This window comes from Tiliqua scincoides, chromosome 4 (assembly GCF_035046505.1).
Source record: "Tiliqua scincoides isolate rTilSci1 chromosome 4, rTilSci1.hap2, whole genome shotgun sequence".
Taxonomy (NCBI): domain Eukaryota; kingdom Metazoa; phylum Chordata; class Lepidosauria; order Squamata; family Scincidae; genus Tiliqua; species Tiliqua scincoides.
Window position 1 is genome coordinate 151,394,889 of NC_089824.1, and position 24,039 is coordinate 151,418,927.

General features: G+C 42.5%; 1 protein-coding gene across 2 annotated transcripts; it reads left to right on the forward strand.

The window, feature by feature from the left end:
• The first annotated feature begins 2,499 nt into the window (after positions 1-2,499).
• Positions 2,500-23,444, forward strand: TM2D1 (TM2 domain containing 1). 2 transcript variants are annotated; one of them, XM_066625184.1, is made up of 7 exons: positions 2,500-2,716; positions 5,355-5,428; positions 6,040-6,148; positions 9,183-9,274; positions 15,224-15,297; positions 16,041-16,159; positions 22,513-23,444. In XM_066625184.1, the coding sequence occupies exons 1-6, from the start codon at positions 2,565-2,567 to the stop codon at positions 16,149-16,151; spliced, it is 612 nt and encodes a 203-aa protein (XP_066481281.1). In that variant the 5' UTR covers positions 2,500-2,564; the 3' UTR covers positions 16,152-16,159; positions 22,513-23,444. The 2 variants fall into 2 exon arrangements, with proteins under 2 accessions (XP_066481281.1, XP_066481282.1); XM_066625185.1 differs by having other exon boundaries at positions 22,541-23,444.
• The last annotated feature ends 595 nt before the right edge of the window (positions 23,445-24,039 follow it).

The window sequence follows — 24,039 nt, forward strand, 5'->3', positions numbered from 1 at the left end:
GGAGTAAGTCTCACTGAACTCAGTTGGGCCTCCCTCAGAGTAGACATGCATAGGCTTGCACTGTAAGTCATGTTTTGCTTCTTTTGTCTAAAAAACTCATGCCCTAATCCTATTCCCCACCAGCCTAAATGATGCAGCAGTGCCAACTCGCAGGATCCCCAAACACCCATGTACTGTATCCAATGGGGGAAACCAGACAGGTAAATAAATATTTTTTGGGGGGGAGAAGTTAATAAATTTTTTTTTACTTACTTCCCCATAAGCGGCCTGGCTGCCAATATGTCTCCTGAGGCCTACACCATCTATTTAGCATGGTGGGCATAAGCCCAAGGAGCCTCAGGGGCATGTCAGGCTGGGGAAAGGAGAATGGGATCCTGGTGTGGGGGGGTCTGCTGCTGAGATCCACTCCTTCCCACCCTGGAACTGCCCCCTGCCCACCCCAATCCTACCCTGATCTTCATACGAACATCAGTGCAGCCTGGGTGAGCTGTTGGTGCATGTGGGGGGCCTCCAGCTGTATGCAGTGGCAGTCCTACAGCGTAAAACAGCATCATGCCTTTTGTGACACCACACCAGAATTCTCCATGATGGATAGTGAGATCCACTGCTTTAACCCCAAGATTGTGTTGAGCTGCCTGCAATGTGTACTGAAACTGTCTCAGAGGCTGATTCAAGTCTATAGGAAAACCTAGGGCCCAACCCTATCCAATACGCCAGCCCTAGTGCAGCCTGGGACATGCGCTATGCCCTGTGGTGGTGGGGCACAGTCACGGAGGCCTCTTCAAGTGAGGGAATATTTGTTCTCTTACCTCAGAGCTACATTGCGCCGGTATCAGTGCTGGAAATTTGGATAAGATGGGACACTCAATCTCTGTCTTTAGATTTCACGAACTGCAGAGTGTTGGGGCTCCTACGAACATAAGACGAGACCCACTGGATCAGGCCAAAGGCCCATGTAGTCCAGCTTCCTGTATCTCACAGTGGCCCACCAAATGCCCCAGGGGGCACACAAGACAACAGACACAATCTGCGTCCTGGTGCCCTCCCTGCATCTGGCAATCAGAGGCAGCCTGTCTCTAAAACCAACAACACATACCTACTATGACTTGTAACCCATAATGAACTTCTCCTCCAGAAATTTGTTCAATCCCCTCTTAAAGGCATCCAGGCAAGATGCCATCACTACTTCTTGTGGCAAAGAGTTTCACAAACATGCTCCCCTTTCCCTCCCCTCCCCTTTAGCTTACCATTTACTAATGAAGAATTCTGTAAAACCTGACAGTTTGCTATTTTTTACATTGTTACTTTTGGTGGATCCTAAAGAAGGCAGTACCTGAACTTGGACTGTGAACATAGTTCTATGTAATAACTATGTAATACATAGTTAGCTATCTCACGCACAACTGGATTTCACTGTAGAATGTAGAAATGAGTTGTTCATTTTCTCATCCTTTCACTGCATGCATATACAAGTCATGATTCCACTTGGTCTGTCCGTTTCTGTGTGGGGCAAGTCCTGTTCCTCACCCGTGCAAGAAGCGGAAATTCAATACCGGAAGCTTTTCCTCCTCAGGCAGAAGCAAACCCCAATAAAAAGCAATGCCCTGCTAGAACTGTTGCTTGCCATATGCTGATGATACACCATGCTCAACGTTTAGCACGAGTCTTGCTGAAGGCCCCAGTGACTGCCCCTCGACCACAGGATGCAGCACACACCCATTGGCACAACTGCACCAGCACTGGAAAATTGGATAGAATTAGGCCCTAAGAATGGAACTGGGGGTAGTGATCAGGATTAATCAATGAATGACGGACTGTATGCATTTGACCGTCCCCTTTTTTCATACATCCTCCTCATTAAATTTATTTTAATATACTGTCACTGTTTATGCCCATTCCTATCCAACTTTCTGGTGCTGATGCAGCCTTGCCAGTGGGGACTGCGCTGCATCACAGGGGCCTCCTCAAGGTAAGGGAAGGTTTGTTCCCTTTTATTTTTCAGATTTTTATCCCAGTCTTCCTCCCATGCAGCTCAGGGTGGTGCACTCCCTCCTTTTTGTCCTCACAACAGCCCTGTGAGGTAGGTGCGGTCCAGAGATAGTGACTGGCCCAAGGTCCCCCAGGAAGCTGAGCAGGGACTTGAACCTGGAGCTTCCAGGTCTAAGACCAGCTCCTGAACCACTGCACCATCCTGGCTCTCCTGGGGCTGCATCAGCACTGGGAAGGTATAGGATGGGGTACAGCTTTGTCTCAGTGTGGAGAGACTGGTGAGTAAGCAGAACACCAGCTTCCCAGCCCCGCTCCCTCCTCAGGAGCCATCTTAGGTAAGGGCATCGAGCTTCCCCTCCTTGACGTCTCTGACGTCACTCCCCGCCTCGCATGGAACGTCAAGCGGGCGCGCTCTGACTTCAGCCGCGTCGAAGCCAACGGACACGGCGGCCATCTTTCTTACGGGCAGGCCGCCTCTTAACTCTTTCGTGCTCGCTGCCGGCCCTCCAGGAGAAAGCATTGGTGCCGCGGGATAGGCCGAGGAGCTCATCTGACAAGCGGGCTTGTTTCTCAATATGGCCGCCTCGCAGGAGCAGCCGCTGCTGGGGCGCGGGAGGAGGCGAGGGGTCGCAGCCACCTTCTGGGCCGTGTGGCTGGCCTGTCTCGCGGCGCGGGGTGTGGCGGGCGGCGACCCTCCGCTGAAGTGCGAAGACCTTCGAGTCGGCCAATATCCTGGAGCTGTGGAGGCGCAGAGGACCTGGTTGCCATGGTGATGGGCTTCGCAGGGGGTGTGGAAGGGCCCGTCTCTGCTAGGCGGCCTCCTCCTGTGGCTTGCAGGTGGCAGGCAGAAGTCCAGTCAGTGAGGCCTCCCTGGTGCGCTGCTTGGACCTGCCTGGTGGCCCCTTCGTCCTCCTCCTGTGACTTGCAATGGCAGGCAGAAGTCCAACCAGTGAAGCCTCCCTGGCGTCTCTGCTGGAGGAAAGGTGCACTGCTTGGACCTGCCTGCTGCATGGCTGTATAAGACACCATAGTCCTGCTTGAAAAAGAAGGTGGCATCTGTAAAGAGGGAAGGACAGAATGATAATTGAATTTTTAAACTCTGTGATGTTGGTATCAGGCATCTGAAATCAGACAGTGGCCTAACCTGTGCAAAAAAAAAAATCTTCAAACTAAACTGGGGGTGAAGGAAGAATAGTGATCCCACACTGCTTCCCTACCTTGCCGGTGGAACACTGTAGTAATGCCTTGTTTGTGAGGATGCACACACATCCCCTATCCTGTACTTTGGGGCAGTGATGGTCTGGAACAGGTGTGCCCAAACCCTGGCCCTGGGGCCACTTGCAACCCACAAGGCCTCTCAATGTGGCCCTCAGGGAGCCCCCAGTCTCCAATGAGCCTCTGGCTCTCCGGAGATTTGTTGGAGCCCACACTGGCCCAATGCAACTGCTCTTAGCATGAGGCAACTGTTTGACCTCTTGCATGAGCTGTGGGATGAGGGCTTCCTCCACTGCTTACTGTTTCACATCTGTGATGCAGTAGCAGCAGCAAAGGAAAGGCCAGTTTTGCTTTGTGCAAGGCCTTTTATAGGCCTTGAGCTATTTCAAGACCATTCATTCATTCATTCATTCATTCATTCATATAAGTTCATCTTTAATATATTCATTTATGTAAACTTATGTAAATTTATTCAAATTTAAAATGTAAATTAATCCCCCCCCAACGCAGTGTCAGAGGGATGATGTGGCCCTCCTGCCAAAAACTTAGACACCCCTGGGCTGGAATAAAGGAACACTTGAAAAATCTTTACTAGCATTTAATAAAAGACGAATCAGCCACTGAGGCTTCTGAGCCTTGTTTTGTTGAGCACAGGAGTATTAGTTGTAGAGCAGCTGAAGTTGGTTGGAGGACTTCTGTGGAGTAAATGTAACCACTTTCTCACCCCTAGATAGGTCTGTTGCCCTGAATAATTTGTTTTTATGTCTAACAAAATTGCATATAAATCTATTAAGTTAATCGCTGTCAGATCAACTCTTATGTGCGTACAATGGTTGGAAGTTACAAAACCTCTTTTTATTTGTAGAGAAGATAGTAAGGCATCGTTGATAAAGTAAATAGGTGTAAAGAGCATGTAATATTTTTATGAATGCCCTTTAAGATCATACTAATCATGAAACAACATGAAAGGTACTAGAGCTGTGTTTCTCAACCAGTGGTGCTTGAACCACCGGTGGCACTTGAGGTGATGTCTGATGGTACTTGTGGGACCCCCAAACCTTCACTGCCTGGCAGCAAGGCCAGCAACACAATGTGACAAGCAGCAGTAGGAGACTTGATTTGGAGGGCAGAGTTGCAGTGTGCACTTTGTGTACACTCAGAAAAGCCCTCCTGTCTACCCTGACCTAGTCTTTGTTGCATTGCATCTTGCCTCTGAATTGAGAAGTAACTGCTAATGACATTGCCAGGTACTTCTGATGGTACTTTGAATAGGTGAACCATGAGAAGTGGTGTATTGTGAAACAAAAATTGAGAAACACTAGAAGAAAGTTTTTAAAAGCCTTGAATTGTAGAGGGGAAAGTAAAGGAAGTGGTTAAAACTAATAGATAATTATTTCAGTACAGAGCTGGTGTAACGCAATGGCTAAGAGACTGAGAGTCAAAACCTATCCAACTTTCCAACAGTGATGCAGCCATGCCTGATGGGCACACTTATGTAGCATGCGCTGCATCCTGCAGTGGGAAAGCAGTCATGGAGGCCTTCTCGAGGTAAGGGAACAAATGTTCCCTTACTTGGGGCTGCATTGCGACTGTACCAATGCTGGAAAGGATTGGCCTCAATCCTATACACACTTTCCTGGAAGTAAGCCTTATTGAACACAGTGGAGCTGACTTCTGAGTAGGTATGCTTAGGATTGCGCTACAAGAGAGTTAAGGGTTAACTAGACCATATATGGGACCTGCTGCCATTCCATATCTCTTCCCCATACCATGTAGCTGAACACGAAACCGCTGGGGTTATGTTCCATCTTATGACAGAACACATGTCTGAACAGTGCTCAGCATGTTTCCCTGTTGCATCTGATATATGTGTGTAATACAGAGAAGTGAAAGGTTGAGCAGGACCAGGTTCATGTTTCTTGCAGCATGTCTCTTGTAGTTAATCCTTTAGGTGTAGTTTTTCTTCAGATGTTGTGGGTAGCTGCACATCTGATGTATTTTCTGAATGCTTGTTTTCAGTAATATGAGAAGGAAAAAAATGGCCACTGGCGACTGTAAAATCTTTGATAGTCAAAGACTTTATTTTGATTCTGTTGTTGAACATGTGTGCAGGAATTCAGTTTATATTTGTTTCCCTTAATCAAACAAACATATATTTGTGAAGATCCTAAAATAGACAATGACACACAAGAACCCTTGAGGTGTACAAATCACACTGCATATGGTAAGGACTATGATTATCTAATGCTTTTGAATGCCTAAGGATTCATATTATATGATCAAACCTAATGGTTAGGGTCTGTGCACTAGATTTCCCTCCCCCCCCCATTGGTCATGTATATTTTTTAAATCGGAAACATTGGACATGGAGGCTTCCCCCTATGGGAGGTAATACTAGAAATGTTCTAAACCCATTTGTAATGGGTTGCCTATGGTGCTTGTCAAGTAAATTTTGGGTAAGCATCTTTGATCTGAACTTTCTCCTGGGCACCACAGTAGTAATGACATGCTGTAGCGCTTGATCACAGCAGGTTTAAATATCACTGGTGCAAAGGATTTTTAAAAACTATTTTATCTTATCTATAGATCTTTTTATGTGTTAGTAAAACTTCATAGTAGTTCAGACATATTTAATAAAGGCCGTAATATAATCCATGCTTGTGTAATCATGTCATATTCTTCTTTATGCTGTTCTAGATGTCCTGATGTATCAACATGTCTAGATGTCTAGATGTAGCAACATGCAAATTCATGTACAGTATTTGTATTTGAGACCTTCAGTAGAGTTGAACACTAAATGTTGTTATTGTTTAACCTACATGTTTTTGCTCTCAGTTGCATGTCTTCCAGCACCAAATATTACTTGTAAGGATTTCAATGGGAATGAAACTCAATTTACTGGAAAGGAAATTGGATTTTACAAGCCTATACAGTGTCGAAATGTGTAAGTGAATAATTATGTTCTGTACTCAATGCCTCTATTTACAGTTAACATTGCCTAGTATAATAGGAATTATAAAATATTTTCTATACATTGGTCACCTTCTTACTTTTGTTTATGTTTCAGTATTCTTCCTTCTCAGTTTTATCTAGATGAGAGTAGAGAATGAGCTGATAATGGATCCCTTTCCATTAATTTTGGTAAAAATTACTTCATGTTTACAGACTAATTGCAATATTCATGGTCAGGAAGAACTCTTCCCCCCCCCCCCCCCTGTGCATTGACCCTGGATATTTTAGCCTTTGCTTATAGCATGTGGCTTAGCTAATTTGCCTGACAGCTGTTTGCTATGCAAAAATAAGCTTGCCAAAGTCCATGGATTTCAGTGAACTTAAACATGCCTGACTCTGCATAGGATTGGGCCACACCTTGTCCACCATTGCTTGCTCTGTGATTCCCTTGGTACTTGTTCTTGTGTTCTGTATTATGTGAGTTACCATCCAATCCTACCCAACTTTCCAGAGTCAATGCAGCCCGGTGTAAGGGAAAAAACATACCCTTACCTTGAGGAGAACTCTGTGACTGCCCCCCCCCCCCACACACACCACAGGATGCAGCACACACCTTGTTGGCACACAGCTACATTGGTGTTGGAAAGTTGGATAGGATTGGGCCCTTAGTTCGTGCAGGGAGGCTGCTGTTTGGAGAGTTCTTCCTTGAGACTGGGAGTTGGACTTCTGGTCTGTTAAAGCAGAATTGGTAGTTTGCAATTCCTACTTTAAGCATGCACAAAAATTATAAATGGCTCAACTACATTTGCATTTAGAACCTCACATCAATCTACTTGGTTAAAGTAGTTGAGCAGTTGAGGCCAGACAGCCCCAGATACTTCTGAATGAAGGAGATTATCTTGATCCATTCCAGTCTGGCTTCATGCCAGAGTTCGGTACTGGAACTATTTTTCTTTTCCTGCTAAATGTCACACATTGAGAACAAGATGAGAGAATGTGATAATGTTGATTCCCTTTAAATTTTTGGCAACCCTTAATACCTTGTCCCATGGTACCTTTCTGAAACAACTGGTGTTCTCTAGTGCGAGGTTCCAGAAGGCAATGCTGGAGTACGGTTTCTCTGTTTTGGAGTTCACATATGGGGCCACTCAGGGGTCCATACTGTCTCCCATATTTTAATACCTATATGAAATTGCCAAATGAGATTATTCAGATTTTGGGACTGGGCTGCCATCTGTGTGCAGGTGACACAACTCTATTTTTCTTTTCCATTTGAATAAGCTGATGCATTGTCTTTCCTGGGGACCTGTTTGGGGTCTGTAATGAACTGGATAAGAGCTAATAACTAAAAACTCAGTCCTGATGGAACAGACTTGCTCATGCTGGGCAGCCCTAATTTTAGTGGAGTGGTTGAAGAGTCTATATTTGACTTAGTAACACTCAAAAGATCAGGTTCTTAGCTTACATGTTCCTGAATAGCTAATTTAAACTTGTGACTAAGAGAACATTTGACTGATTTACTGATTTGCCAGCCGCTCTTTTTTGTGGAAAAGAGGAATTTAAACAGTCTAGTACATACCCTTCTCAACTTGGTAGTCAAACTTTTCCTACATGGGATTGTCCTTGAAGGCAGTTTAGAAACTTCAGTTGGTTTAGAATAGTGGTTCCCAACCTTAACCGCTGAGGCAAAAATTGGAATTGTTGTGAACGACATGCAACCCTCTACCATCTGCACACAAAAAATACTTCTAAAATTAAATTTAGAAGTCTGTGGGGGGAGCACTCGACAAGATGCAGGAAATGCCAGGTGCAAGTGGTCCTTTCTCCACCCTCTCTGGTGGTCTGTAGGTGGTCTGTTGCTCAGCAAGATGCTGGAAGTGATTGAAAGTGATTGTCTTTTTTTTAATCTGAGGCTTCGAGACCACTTCTCAGTGTCTCATGGATCACCTATGGTCCACGGACCATGGGTTGGGAAACACTGGTTTAGAATATGGCAGCCAGATTACTATTTAATGTTAGCAATAGAGTGTGCACATCAATTTTACAAGCTCTTCTGTTTGCTGATTTGTTTCCAGTCTAAGTTCAAAGTGTTGATGCTTCCCTTTTAAAGCCCTCAGTAGACTGGACCCAGAATATTTGAGAGACCATCTTCTTCCATATGATACTTCATTTTCTTTGAGAGCTGAGGATGAAAGCTTCTTTGCAGCCCCACCATTTATCAATCTCCTGGTCGCTGCCAAATTGTGTTATCCAGTGGTGGCTTCCAGACTTTGGAATCATTTACCAAGTTCTGTGTGGCAGGTCTAGGAGGCTAGTCCTATTTAGTAATCTGTTAAGTAATTCCTCCGCAGGAAGCCTTTTCTGACCAGATGTTTTACTGGTGGTTCTGTGTTTTAAATGTATCCCTTTTATGGTGTTTTATCATTTTTGCTATGGCTTTATTGGTATTTTATTTTTAATTTTAATTGTAACTCAGTTTGAGGACAATTGTTGCAAAGCAGACTAAGTTTTACCAGAGAAATGAATCTTTTGGTTGTATCTATGGAATCAGTCAACATGTTGCTGTGCTATGGTGCATTTTGAAATATCTTCCAAAAATATATGCAGTATACTCCAATATAGTTTTGCTGAATTGTTCTTAATGTTGTTTTAGCATGTGAAAATCAGTCAAAAACATAAACTCAAGTTCATCATTCTGTGAAAATGATCAGTGAAAGCATGCCTCACTTATCTTCTATCCCTACCAGACAAATAGCCTATCCCCAGGTGTTGTTTGAGCCCTGAGATATTTTGTCCATAGTGCATCTAAATTATTTTGAATATGGTAGTACTGCAGATCCTGATTCTGAAAACATGTGCTTCTGTGTTTACTTTTGGTCATAATTTATTGTTTATACCTGACTGAGTTTTCCTTTGATTCAAGATTTGAAGCAGTTAGGTTTTGATGCTAAATTTCTTGTTAAATAGACAGCTTGAGGCTTTCAAATTCATTTAACAAATTGTTTTGATCATATTTTGTATTTTAGAAATGGCTACTCCTACAAAGTAGCAGTCGCACTGTCTTTATTTCTTGGATGGTTGGGAGCAGACAGGTTTTATCTAGGATATCCTGCATTAGGTGAGTATTTTTCTTTCTTTTTAACATATTAGTCTATAATCCCTTTTAATGGATAACTTTGTATGCGTCAAAGTAGTTTATTACCAGTCCACAGGTTGCAAGTATCATCTGCATTGCAAGCAAGGAGAGGGCTCGAAAGATTATGATTGTTGTAAAAAAAAAAATTATCATAATAGCAGTCATGACTTAAATTTATCCTGCTGGCATCATGGTGTGTTATCATCTAATCAATACAAGGCTGGTCAACTCATCTAAATCTTATTTAACCCATTTCTGCCCAGCCCACAGGTGTACACATATAATCCCTGTTGCGTATATGCAACATTGGGCAGAAATGGCTTAAAATAAATCTTATACGCGAGCATACTAATTCAGATCATACTGTGAAGCTTGCACACAAGATGTCATTGCTTAAAAGCTTTATTTCTTTCATAGAGAGTTGTGTTTCAGAGTGCATCAGAATAGGAACATAGTGAATAATTTTTGTTTCTCTATTTTAGCATGATGGAAGGAATTAACAGCCTAATCCTAGTCTCTCCCCCCCCCCCATTAGGATTTGGCAGCTACCGCTGCCATCAAACCCACTCCCATTCCAGACCTGATCCACTCTCCCTCCTGTCCCTGTTGCTGCTTCATTCCACTCTTCCCCACTTCTGCTCCACCTGTCCCACCTCCCCTACCACCTCATAGCTGTCAGCAGAGTCTTCCTCAGAACGCACATTCTGCTGCCACCCAGCCTGATTAGGATTGGGCTGTAAGTGTTGCATCCAGTGTTACAACGTATCTTTCACCCAACACAATTCTCACGTGGGAATTTCCTGTTATGTTTTACCATTAACCTGATAGGTATACAGATCGAGCCTTCTTATCTGTGAATTTTCTGGGTCTGACTCAACGTTGTCTCTTGACCTACATTGAGCCAGACATGGCCTGACCTGTACCCTCCAGACACAATCGGAGCCGAGCTCTGGTTGGAGATTGTTTGGAGGGCCAGGGAGGCAATCCACTGCCTCCCTGGTCCTCAGAATGATTTTTGAGGCCTCTGAGAGGCCTTAGAACATCACTTCTGGTATATTGCCAAAACCGGAAATGATGTTCTAAGGCCTTTGGAGGGCCATGGAGGGCTTCCTCAGAAGGCTTTCTAAAGCCTTAAAATGTCACTTCCAGTTTTGGCAAAAAAACAGAAGTGATATTCTAAGCCTTCCCGAAGGTCTTAAAAGTCATTCTGAGGGCTGGGGAGGCCATACGCAACCTCCCCGGCCCTCAGAACACCCCAGACATGACCAGAGCTGTGCTTTGGTCACATTCTGAGGATTTTACATGCCAATATGTGTGGATTTGATTATCCACAGGTTTCAGCATTTACAGAGTTCCAAGAACTGTATATTTGACCTGTATATAGTTTCTCTTCCCTGTGAGTTTAAATAACTTTTTACCTCCTGATATTCTTTTTGGCTGCCTTTTATGAGTGCAGGGTCTAAGGTTGTTCTGAGTTCTGGGGCAAAGCCTAGAACTGGGCCCCTGCCCTCCATGGGCTGCACTTTGGGAGCTGTTCCCTGGCTTACCAAGCAGTAAGTGGGGAGGTGGCAGCTAAATGACTGGCACAGATCTGAGTAGCCCAGTAGGACAACCTGGGGCTCGACGGGAGTAAAGGGGAAAATATCCGCCTTGAGATGACCTTCAGCAGCCTCCTAATCTGGCTGGATACAGCACAGCCACTGCAGCCTGGCTGCACAGGCACAGATTAGGATTGGGCAATTGCTAGTGCAGTTCTTCAGGGGCAACTCTTTCATGCACACTGACCAATGGACTTTCTCCCAAATGCTCCTACAACATTGTGGGGGTCTTTGCAAGAAAACCTATAGAAGGAAGGAAAAAGTGGAGCTCTTGCGCGAGTCTCCCGCATTACTGCAAAAAGTTCCCTCTGATTTATTTATAGAATTTGTAGTTTTATCCAATTATCCACAACTAACCAAGTAAGTAGGACTTACTTCTAAATCAATGTGCATAGAATTGGGCTGCAAGACACCAGGCTTGGCAGACACCACTGACTCATATAAACTGGCTTATGGTCAAGCAGGTAAAAAGGAAACCCTGCTTAATGAAAAATTAGTGGTTGCCCCATTCAGCATCAGCAGTGTTATCAAGATTTGTTGACAGTGCCCCATCAGACAATCAAAATTGAGAAGGGTTTGGAAAGCCAGTTGTAGAGGTTTCCTGAATTTTCCTTAGGGAAGCTTACTCTGAGGAAGGTTAGGTTAACAAGCATAATTACATTGTAAGGGAGAGGGAAAGAATCCCTTGATATTTTATCATAGTTTTCCTTTTCTTCCCAAAATGGGTCCCATGTTAGAAAGATTTTTACAGAATAAAGCACTTGGGCAGTGGAGGTGATGAAAATGCTGTTATTCTGATTAGTTTAACTTGGCAGCTGATCTTGCAGGAAATATGCAGCAAGACACCAGCACCTGGGCATTAAGACACCTGTCAATCCTAAAATGCAAGCTGGTATGCAGAAAATGTTCTTGGTGTTCATTTATTGGTACTTCAGCAGAAAATGTTTCAGAGATTGAAGACTAGGGAATCATGTACCCCTAAAGAGTTAGCACATGCTGCTACTTTCTTTTCTGTGACTTTTTGTTCCCTGTTGCTAGTAAGTATTTTGCAAAGGCTTTTTCTGGTTGGAGACCCTGCTGGAAATAGTAGTGTCTAGGTCAGTGCTTCCCAAACTTTTTAGTACCAGGACCCACTTTTAAAATGACAATCTATTCTATTGTGACCCACTAGACCAAAAATAAGAGAGAGATTTTCATTAATAATAATTGTGGTTTAATAATAATCATGGTCCTGTGCTCCTGACCTTAAGGTGACCTTATATATAGTATTCTGTACGGACCTTTGCTAGACTCTCCCTAGAAATTGAGTTCAAGGACTGTTTCCCCCAAACCTTTACAGTCAACCCAGAAGACTGAACTGTAAATCAAGATGTGTAGTTAGGGACTTCCAGGCAACACAAAAGGCTGAAACTGGGTTCAAACGTGATCTACAGCACAGCAATTACTAGACCAGTGGTTCTCACAACTTTTAGACCGGGACCCACTTTGCAGAATGACAGTCCGGGACCCACCGGAAGGGATATCATCAACCTGGAAGTGATGTAATGGCTGGAAGTGACATCATCAAGCAGGAAGTGACATAATTGTTCTCACCTAGTAGTTCATAAACTGCAAATGACAAGGGAAAATAGTCCAGCTCAGAAGCTTGTTTCAATTCTAACCGCACCCCCCATTGCTACCAAGCATCCCACCTGTTCACTGTATTAAAGGGATAGTGTCTCATGGTGTTTTATTAGCTTTTATTGGGTTATTTCTCAGGCATTTGCCAGCTTCCAAGATGGCCACATACATACAGAGCATGCTTATATATACATATACAGGTGTGCCATCTGCAGGGGTTCTATTCCGGAACCCCCCTGCAGTTACTGAAACCACAGATATAGGCAACTACCACCCCCCAACCCTCCGGAGCTGAGGGGTGCTCTGCTCCCTTTACCTCCGGAAGGTCATCTGAAGCCAGTAGAGACTGCACACGTCCGCCTGCTGCCTCTACCGGGCTCAGACTTAGCCTTGGAACTTAAAAAAAAGTCACTTCTGGTTTTGAAAACCAATAAAAGTTGAATTGAAAACCAATAGAAGTTCACTACTGCATTATGTAAGTAATAGTAATAATAATAATACAGGTATTTCTATACCGCCTTTCTAGGTCCTCAGATTGCTCCTCAGACTTTATTCAAGGCGGTTTACATGGACAGGCTGTTCTAAATCCCCGTAGGGATTTTTACAATCAAAGAAATGTTCTATCTTTTAAGAACAACAACATTCAGGTGTTTCTTTCTTGATCTGGTTTCACATTCTGGCCTCCATCCTCCCATGCTCAGAGCAGATGGAATAACTCAGCTCAGCTTGTCAGCTGCTTCAAGGTCGCCCGGTGCCTGTGGCCTCGAACTGGCGACCTTTGGATGTTATCTTCAGGCAAATGGAGGCTCAACCCTCTAGACCAGACCTCCTGCCTCAAGTGAATTTGAGACCAACTTTATGACAATAATTGTGATGTATTTGACAAACAACGGTTGTATAAATTGCTTATGTCCCAAATCGGGTACACAGATGCATATACACTGGCTGACCTGGAGTGACACTGTCCGAGATATGACAGCTGTGGTAGTGCAGTACAGTGGGGCCCCTGTATCTGCTGATTCACTTATCTGCGGATCGGGTCTGCATTTCTCTGTGCAAGCCCCTGGCATGCACCCCCTCCAGAGGCGAGAGCAGAGCTTCCCCCGTCTCCAGAAGGTCCTCTGAGCTCAGCAGAGGCCATGCACGTCTGTCCATTGCCAGTCAGACTGTGCCCTAGAATGAAGAAAGACACTTCTGGTTTTTCCATAAAACCGAAAGTGACATTTTTAATGCATTAATAATGCCTTCTTAAATAATGCCAAATTCAGTTAAGTAGTGTAGTAGTGACCTTCTGTTTGTTTTCAATTTTGTGTCCAACAACTGCTTAGGAACTAATTTTCACAGCTACAAATCTTGAACTTTCTCCAAAACAGTTTCATTGATGTTGCTGCTCCATTATGTATCTACAGTCTCAAACCTGAACAAAATATTGAAGGCAACAGTTTAAAAAAAACACACACCACTAGCTGTGACAGTAGAGCAACATGAAATATGTTTTGTACATTTACTGTACATACAAATATGTTACAGTACATTTAGAATACATTCCTGGATACACCTAAATAAGAGGTGCCTTGACTGACAGAGACCTCTTAAAGATCACTTCTGTGCTTATTGAAAGTAATAGCTATGTTCAAACTAAGCTTTTTAAAGGTTCCTGTTTAATTATTATTTTGGGGCCTTGAGGTTTGACGTGCTTTACATTCAAATATGTTTTGCATCTCTGTTGCGTTGTTTCCAGAGATGTAATATTATCTAGGGCTTTATTGTAATCTAATTTATTACAATAGGTAAATGCATTATATGACTAATTTGATTTGCAAGAGAGATTTTGGGAAGAAGGATGGGTGAATTGATCTGTTAATTGATTAATTTTTTAAATGCTGGTTGGGCATAAATGGATTGGGGCTGTTTAACTGAATTAAAATCCCAATTATAAAATAATAGGACTGTGTGGATCATAGGACCTTGAGATCATCTAGTCTAACCCTCTCCACTAAATTGAAACAGAACAGAAGTAGTAAGAAACCTACTAGTTGCTTTGGGTGATGAGACTAAATGAGAATCCAAGCTTTGCCTCTAAGGCATGCAAAAGTGTTTGCACCCCTGTTTTTGTATTTAAAACTTTTACATGATCATTTACAGGTACATGTTTAAATTTATCGACAGCATTTGTGCACACAGCAGATGCCTGTTACAGTGTTTTGCTTTTGGCAGCTTATGAAGAAGCTCCCTCTTTCCTGTCTCTGCCCCAATTGAAATTCCCCATAGGTTAAAAAAGTAGCAAGTCCTGTGTCAAACAGTCAGCAGTCAGAAAGCTGCTTCTGGTCATGCATGTATCCATTTTCCGCAGCTTTTCCTTCTAGCTGTTCTTTAAATCTAGAGAAGTCCAAAAATTCCATTCAGGAATTTTGTGTGTACATGTGTGAATAATGATAAGAATAATCTGCAGCTGCTAAGAGCAAACATCTCAAACAACAATTCATGCATTATATTTCTTCATATACCCAAGGGCTCTAAGGGAATGAAAGATTTTTTTCAATAAACTTATTAGAAAATAACATTCTAACCATGCAAACTTACGTATACTTACTCAGAAGTAAATCCCATAGAGTTCAGTGGAGTTTACTCTTAAGAAAAGGTGCATAGTCTTGCATCCTTAAAACATTTTTGCACAACAAGTTAAGACTATAACTTCTCATTTTATTCTCAGGTTTGTTAAAGTTCTGCACAGTTGGGTTTTGTGGAATTGGCAGCTTGATTGACTTCATTCTGATTTCGATGCAGGTATGTTCAGCATTTTAGAATCCTGGTCAGCATTCAAAAAGCTGCTGGGGTCCACATAAGAGATTTGCACTTGCCCAATAGAATTTTGGTGGATTGATGTAGGAATCCCTCTCATGAAACGCAGTTCTCCTATCAGTAGAAGGAGCTTCAGGCTGCTGATCACTTGGCATCTGCAAGCACTTAAGAGGACCTTATGTGTCATTGAAACGAATTCCACAGCATTGGGGGGGGGGGGGAATACTGGCCAAAGGTATACAAGATGTGTTCATAATGCTGAGTTTGTAAAATACAACAGTGTATTTTGAATTTCAATTTCTATGTATAAATGAATCCATAAGGTTTCGGGGTGAGCTTAAAACACCTGTTAAACCATAGATTGTACAAATATTTGAATGTAATTAACCTTTTAAAAAAATATAAGTTGTACTGTAGAAATCAGTTGTTTAGTTTGGACATCTTTATAATAACAGGAAAGCTTTTCTGGAAGATCTTGTTACTTTGTGTGTGTTTGCTAATTGAGCTTCAGTCATTGGTGAAACTGCTGCTTTTTTAAAATACTTGACATTCTACTTATTTAACTGCTGGTTTACATATCAGCATATAATTGAATTTTCTACACATCATGTCTTTGGAATGTCCATGTGGAAAAACTACTAGATTATGAGCTGAATATACACATGTGCCTGATTCATCATTCAGGCTGAATGATGTTTGACCATATGGTCATGTTTCTTTTTTACTAGATCGTAGGACCATCAGATGGATCTAGCTACATCATAGATTATTATGGAGCAAGGCTTACCAGATTGAGTATTACTAATGAAACATTCAGAAAACCACAGATATATCCTTAAACTTGCTGGTAAGTACTTTGGTCTGAGTACAGTGTATGATAGATTTTAGATTGACTAATAACCATAGCTTAATTGTATAAAAGAGAGTATGTTTGTCAAAGTGATGGAATCCACTAAGCAGTGCTTCTGCCATTCATTTCAATGGGAATTGCTGAAATAATCTGAAAATCTCTTGAATAAACAAATTGATGATAAACCTGCAAGTCTTCTATAGGCTTGCATGCATTCAGTGAGATTTTCACCTTTTTCAGTATAAACAGACTATTCCTCTCCCCTACGGCATGACATGCTGCTTGTTAAACTTCGGTGAATTTCAAAAGGACTTTACAACTCTATGTTTGAATTGGAGAGAAATTTAAAAAGCAACTGTGCATGCACATAAGTGCACTTTGTAGAATCAAGTTTTAAATAACATAAAGAAGCTTTGGGGAATATTTGTGCATACTGCTTTTTCACATGGCCTCTGTACTAATTATATTATTGCAACACAAGTATCAAACTGTAATCCAATGAATAGCATGTGCAACCTAAGAAAACCTTGAGGTCAGAGTTCTCACTCCCTGAACCTTATTCGGTGGCCTTTTGTATGATCTGCTACAACCTGTCCACTTCTTGTTGGCTCTTATTCACTTTCTTTAGGAGTTCAGCCTTCTTTTGCATTTAATGGTCTTTCTGTTTGGTCTTTGTGCATCTTTTATTGCATACAAATATGACAGAGTTAAGGTTAGGGACTGCATTTGGTTAAATTCCAAACTTAGTGGTTATCTTTCCTTGATAAGAGCCCAATCCTAAACTCCTAGTGCTGGCCCTATGCTGACACCGAGTGTCGCAGACATGCCATAAGGCATGCCCGTGACACTCTGTGCCGGGTCAGCGCTGGTGCCAGCTCAGTGCCAGTCTACGCTGAGCCCAGCACCAGCTGAAAGCCCACTGCACGCTACCCGGAGCAAGGTAAGAGCTCCAGGCAACAGAGAGGTTTGTCGGGGCAGGAGGGAGGCGTTCTGGGGAAGACAGAGCAGGAGGGAGCAGGACCAATGAAGCTCTCCTCTGCTGTATCCTGAACCCTGTGTCAGGCCTTCCAGCTTGACACAGGAACTCTCAACTCCGCGCTGGCAACTTTGCACTGGCAAAATGTCCCCTTCCCCTACTCCTACAGCAACCATTTTGGTGCCACTGCTCCTCTGGGTGCCAGGCAGCTCAGGAATGGGCTGTAAGATAGCTAAACATGTCTAACTGTTTCTGTGCATAACTTCCTATGTATAGTGAATGTCTAAAGTATATGTTTGATTAAATATATGAGCATGTGATAAAACACTTCCAGCAAAGAACAGAGTCTGCATCTAAGTGAAAGTTATGAGAGAACCAAAAGATACTGAATGCCTCAATCTGGCAAAGGAAGTATTTTGTCTTGCTAAAAGCGCAATCCTAACCACTTATGTCGGTGCTTTCCAGCACTGACATAAGGGCAATGAAGCTCCAAGGTAAGAGAGCAAACATTCCCTTACTTTGAGGAGGCCTCTGTGAGTGACACCCAACTGCAGGATGCAGCACATGTTGTATTGGTACTGCTATGCCAGTGCTGGAAAGCACTGACGTAAGGGGTTAGGATTGCACCCTAAGAGTGCTTTCACAGAGTATTATATCAAGTTGTCCTGTTGTAAAGTCTCTTATTCCTATAAGCCAAACGCTGACAGTGTTATTTTGCGAGCCAGATTCAGCTCTTGGTAGTATTTTTAACATGATCTAGTTTGGCCTGGCCAAGACAATACAGTCTGAGTCTGATTTCAAAACATATGAAAGGGTGTAAATATATCTACTCTGTAGGACCAGCTTCCTGACATTGCTAAAATAAACCAAAATGGCACGCATCCAAATGCAGTTTGGATTACAGCAGGTTGTTTACTGTGTTTGTGGTAACTAAATTCCTACAAATCTTTGTCAGGGATTTATTCTGTGAATAAGGCAACATGCTCTTAGGAGTCTCAAAGGTAAATGATCACCTATAGATCCTCTTGCTAGGGCAACTGCCCTTTGCCCTTTGGCAAGCAGGATGTCCAGCAGCACACAGATACTCTGCCTGGAGCTCTCATTTATACTGTAGTTTGGAGAAGGCAAGAAACAGCAGTTGGGTTACTAAAGGAAGAAGGAACAGGCCTCTCTCCTGCTGTTCAGAAGTGACACCTGCTGTTTCTTACTTTCTCCTCAGTATCTAAACCAATCTTTGTGGTCGCCTGGTTGGAAGAACTGTACAGCTCTTGGCAAAGGAAGTGTTTGGTCCTGTCCCCCCTTTGCTTTCTGTTTCCTGTAGGTGGAGCCAAACGCCAGAGCTGAATACCTTGTGCCAGCTGAACGTGCTGTACTGCAAAGTTCAGCATCCAGGCTTTCTTTCTTACACCAATTAATAAGACTGTGAACTGCCTGAGCTACATTCTTCTTCAGCTTCCAGCTTTCACAGTAGGAGGCAAACACAACACTATTTAAACCACTGACTAGTGCATTCTAAATTCTTCTGCTTTTTATTATTAAAATGTTAAAATCCTAGAGATTGTATCACTCTCTCTTTAGATTCTCTTGATTACTTCTGGCAATTCCCCTTATTAGTCCTTCTGCCTTATGGGATCTTGTGCCAGCCCATATTGTTAGTTTAACAGTTAGTTGCAGGTATTAGAACAACATGTGGCAAGAGAGCTTTCAGACTGCTAGGAAAGCATTTAGTAGTCTCTGCAGATGTGTACAGTACATCAAGTTTCTAGAGTGTTTGAGAATTTTAAAGATCTGCTTTCATTAGTATAATTCTATATAAATTGTCATTTGAAGACATTTACAACAGATATTTTAATTCTGTTTTAGAAATTAATTTTATGTGCCACCAGATCAAATTAGAATTATGTTCATTTTCAGTCTTCTCCAATGGTAAAAATGATTACCAGAAGATGGGATAGGGAGGAAGGAAGGAAGGACCAAGCATGGGACAAGGCTACTCTGATTTCCTTTTAGTTTGAACATGAATCTGCCATGCACGAGAGCTGGTCCTCTTCACATCTTCCTATATTACACTTGTAACACTAAGGATGCAATCCTAACCAACTTTCCAGCACTGACATAGCTGTTCCAGTGTGCCGTGCGCTGCGTCCTGCAGTCAAGGGGGCCTCCTCAAAGTAAGGGCATGTTTGTTACCTTACCTTGGGGCTGAATTGCAGCTAGGTCAGTGCTGGAAAGGTGGTTCGGATTGCGTCCTAAGTATACATTTGAAACTGGCTTATACTGACTCAGTTCATTGTTCTTTCTGTTTCAGTATTGTCTGTTCTCTGACTGGCAGTAGTTCTCAAGGAAGTTCTTGCACAGAAGTAGTTCCCAACCCTGTTTCTTCTGATTCTTTAATTTGGTGATGCCAAGAATAGAAAACTGGGATCTTATGCAAATACTCTATCACTGAACTGCAGACCTGAGTGCTTGTCTATATTTACTTTTTCCTTCAGAAGAAGTATATGAAACACCAAGAATTTCTATAGATAGTTTACTTCAGTTTTCTGAGTAACATGAGGTAGAATTTAAAACGCCAAAGGCAAATATCATGAGAAACACAGAGAAGGCTTGAAAATGTACTTATGTGACAACTGCACCACACAGTCAGCTGCTTGTATCAATAGAAGCCATGTGACTTCTGCATACAGCTTCAGGCTGCCAACAAGAATGTTTTCTAGGGTCACATCATGTCACAGTGGTTATTCTGTGTGACAAATTGTGACAGACAGGCTGATGTAACTTCAAGCAATTTTTGCTTGATGGTCATTTAGAATAAAGAAAGCTTGATTTGTAAGCTCACAAATGCAAGAAGTAGTCCTAGCTTTTAATTATACTGTTTTCCATTGTACCTGTCAGGGAAATGGGAGCGGAGTGTCCCAGGAGAAGGCGGGCTGACAGGGGAGAACAGCACTTAGTGGTTAACATGCATGCCCTCTTCTTGCTCCCTTCTTTCCTTTTGCTACAGCGGAATGGGGGAAAACCTTGGTAGTTTGTACTCACTGCCACCATTCCACGGTACAGAGGCCATGCGGGGGAGAGTTGTCTGGCAAGGGAAAAAACCCCTTCCAGGAGAGCACTGAACCTAGGGGTGTCTGCAGCATGAAAAGACATGATAATTCACTGAATCTCCCATAAATATGAACTAGGTAGACAAAAGGTTCCAAATGGAACGAGTTTATTAAAAGACTAAATGAAAGTGGAATTAAGCAATATGGGAAAAGAACAGGGGAGTAGAAAAAGTACAAAAAGCCTGATGGGAAATGCCTGAACTTGGCTGGAAAACACAATGAAAAGTTTTGACCAGATGGATACAGTAACCAATTAAACCCAGCAGATGGCTCTGGGATGCAACTCAAAAAACTCAGCACACACAACTGTACCCTAGTATTTTGCTACTTCAAAGCCAGTTGCAAATTGGCTGGAGTAACTTAGCAAATTAGGAAAATAACATAACTTCCTTATGTACTTAACGCAGTACAAACTAGATGGTTTTAAATTTAAAATGCTCTCACTGATCGAGGAAACCCCAGTCCTTATACTTGCAAATGGATGCTCCTGTCTGAGCTCCCAAAGTATGGGTCAGTCAGCAACTGGTAGAGAGCCAACAACTTCCTGGTCACTGAGGAATATATGACCTTGCTTGGATGATATCATCAAGTTAACTGATTGGAAGAGTTGAATCCCCCTGGTTTCTTCATCCCTTCCCTTGAACCTAGACAGGTTTGCTACCCAATGTAGCAAGGTATGGCTGTTGCTAAGCAGAAAAGCTGCCCCAGGCAGGGAAATGGACCCTGAAGAGATGGACCAACCAGCATATTGTTGGGGAATAATGGAGTTTGCAAACAAAGAACGAGAATGCTACAGGAAGATTTTTCCAACAACTCTTAAGAATGCTGAACCTGCACAGGAGCTTCTGAGGAGTTAAACTGTCAAAAAATAACCAAAAACATCAGGGACTATCACAGTACAAAACAGGGGTTTTGGTACTACTGCACTTCCCTGCTGGTTTAAAAGTAGGTAGGTATTAATATCTAATATGCTAGGATGAAGAGGAAGAAGCCAAGTTCAACTAAGGCTGCAATCCTATCCACTTTCCTGGGAGTAAGCCCTGTTGACTATAATGGGACTTATGGGACTGAGTAGACAAGCATAGCAATGAGCTCTCAATCAACTGTCAAGCCTTGGGGCTACAGCATTAAATGGGTACTACAAACACCCTTTCAGTCGGCACTGAAAGTAACACAGTAATGAATATAATTGAAGTGGAATGAGTCTGAAGAAGGTAAGTGAGTCTCTGGTAAGGAGGGAAACCCCAAGAACTACATGCCAAATAACCAACTTTCTAGATATGTAACCTTACCAAAAGGGAGTGAGGAAAATGGAAGAGAGAGCAAGGCAGAGGAAAAGTTTTCCTATAAGCCAGAAGTAGCTGTTGTGCAGTCTTTGAAGAGTGTATTGACAATGAGCCAGGGTCTTCTCTGTTGTGGTCTCACCTATGGAACTCACTCCTGACTGAAGTTAGGACTCCCTCCTCTATACTGGTGTGTTCTGAAGAGACTTATTTTTAAATTTCTCTGGGCCTTTAGTTGATCTTTTTTTCTCTCCTGCTTTAATGATTTGTGATGCTTAGTGTTGTTTTTCTGTTTTGATTTTTATTTGATGTTTTGTGACTGTTCTTGTTTTGTTGTTGTAAACCACCTTCTGCCCTTCTGTTGGTACAGGGAAGGTGGAGTATAAATGTAATTGTAAATAAATAAAAAATACGCCTTGGCAAGGAGGAAGAAAGAGTTTAGGCTCTCCTACTGTGCTTCCTACTGTGCTCTGGTTGTCTCTGGGACATAGCACAGCGGTTCCCAAACTGTGTGTTACGATGGCCTAGGGTGTTGCGAGGCACTTGCCAGGGCATTGTGGAATGGCTGCCACCCAGAAGGGAGACTCCAAACAATGATTGGAGGCTCAATGCAGTGGAAAATGCTCCAGCATGTGAGAATTGCTGCCTTGGGTGCCTTTCGGGGAGAAAGGCAGAATACAAATCTAATAAATAAATAAATAAACTATGCCGGGAAAAGCCCTCTTGCCCACCCTGGCCCCCTTAGTTTGTAGAGATGTTTTGAGCTTCCAAACCCAGAAGTACCTGGTGATGATGTCATCACTAGTCACTTCTGGGAGCTGTTCACAGTGTGGGGGGAGGTCATGGGTCCCAAGAGTTTGGGAACTGCTGGCATAGAAGAATGCTATACCAACTGCATTCAGTCAGACTTGATAGTGAACGTTATAAAAATTCATTCACATTAATGTTTGGTTAGAGATTAAATGATACTTTGATTTATTTCAGATTTCAACTCTACTTTTTCAATGTTTAGTGTGAGGAAGACTCCTGAGTAATAAATGATGGAAGGTACTGCCGTCAATGGACCTTATTTGATGGAATCATCTGTGTCATCAGTTCTGTCCATGCAAGCCAAAGTAGCAGACCACTTCATCATTTACGCTTCTGGTTACATGGAATGAACCGGGGCATATGTGCCATGGTTTAATAGATCACCCTAGCCCTAACGTGAAGAGGACAGTGACTTTCCTTTTAATTTATTTTGTTAAATAAGAACAAATAATGGATATAATTTATGGTAATATACCTTGAAATACTGTGCAGTGGACATAATACAGGTTGACTAAAAACTGAAAAGTGTGTCTTGCATACGAACCAAAAAGGAGAGTTGGGAAGAAATGACTTGACATTTCACCATTGCTTTTCCTGCTACTCTTTCAAAGCAAGAAGAAATTCTGAACCAAAAACTGTTGTTTTACAGATCGACCAAGTTCCAGCTCATTCGCCTCTTTCTCTCTCTTGCATCAAGTACATCCTGTACTTTTGGCAACAAGTTGACTGGATATTTAAAAGCTGCAAACTGCTCTGAAAGTTTCACATAGTGGGTTATGGGCCATGTGTGTTTGATCAAAATTCAATTACTGCACTGTGCCAGGCTTGGAAACCTATCATTGCAAGTTATGAAGTATGACGAAATAAGCTACTCTAATTGGTTCAGTATGGGGAGCAGTCTCAACCAAGCTTGTTATGATAAATCGCTTCCTGTGTTAAAGGTTCTCTGGAGCTTAAGTGTCTTGGCTCACCTCCTTCAACAGAATAAGAATATTGTTCCCCAGGAACACTTACATCACTGTCCTTCTTTTCCATTCAGAGTTAAACATTTGTAACATTTTCATCTTGGTGTTCTTGAGGAATATAAACAATAGCGATTGCTGTCACTTCCCTTCTGTACTCTTCTGTCACTTTTCTATCCAATCATAAAGCATCTTGCACTCCTTCTATGCAAGGCATAGGCATAAAGTGCATTTTAATATTTCAACACAACTACTGTTACTGGCAATTTCACTTTCTCGGCTACGTTGCCACGTGGAAATTCTTTGCTATTGTTTAAAGTCAAATCCATTTTGCAAGACCTAAAATGAGAGGGAGTACATTGTGGTTCTAAGCCTAGATCAGCAGTTGCTAAATGTGTTGCTGAGAAAACAAGTTCAGTTCCATGGGTAAGAATACTGGCTCCATAGTCTTAGCTGGTTCATCTTTTGGAAATAACATCTGTTTTGTTATCCTCCTGTCATAATAATAGCCAGCAGTGAAGGCTAGTGCACAGAACAATTCAGCAGTTTGGCTACTGTATGTGAATTGTGAACAACAAGATTTCTTTGGAAGTAAAGATGGCAACCTCATGTTCTCAGTTACTATAGCAGGCGAATAGCAGGGGTGTCTAAGGCCAGCAGGCCAGATATCACCCCTCCCCCAAAGCTTTTTATCTGGCCCCTGTGATAATTGGGCTTTATCAGCACCACCATCAGCTGC

Excerpts from the sequence above, each read along its gene's own strand:
- TM2D1 (XM_066625184.1), top strand. The coding sequence starts at position 2,565 with ATGGCCGCCTCGCAGGAGCAGCCGCTGCTGGGGCGCGGGAGGAGGCGA. Across the intron at positions 2,717-5,354 it reads GAAGACCTTCGAGTCGGCCA|ATATATTTGTGAAGATCCTA; the intron begins ATATCCTGGAGC and ends AATCAAACAAAC. Across the intron at positions 5,429-6,039 it reads TACAAATCACACTGCATATG|TTGCATGTCTTCCAGCACCA; the intron begins GTAAGGACTATG and ends TTTTGCTCTCAG.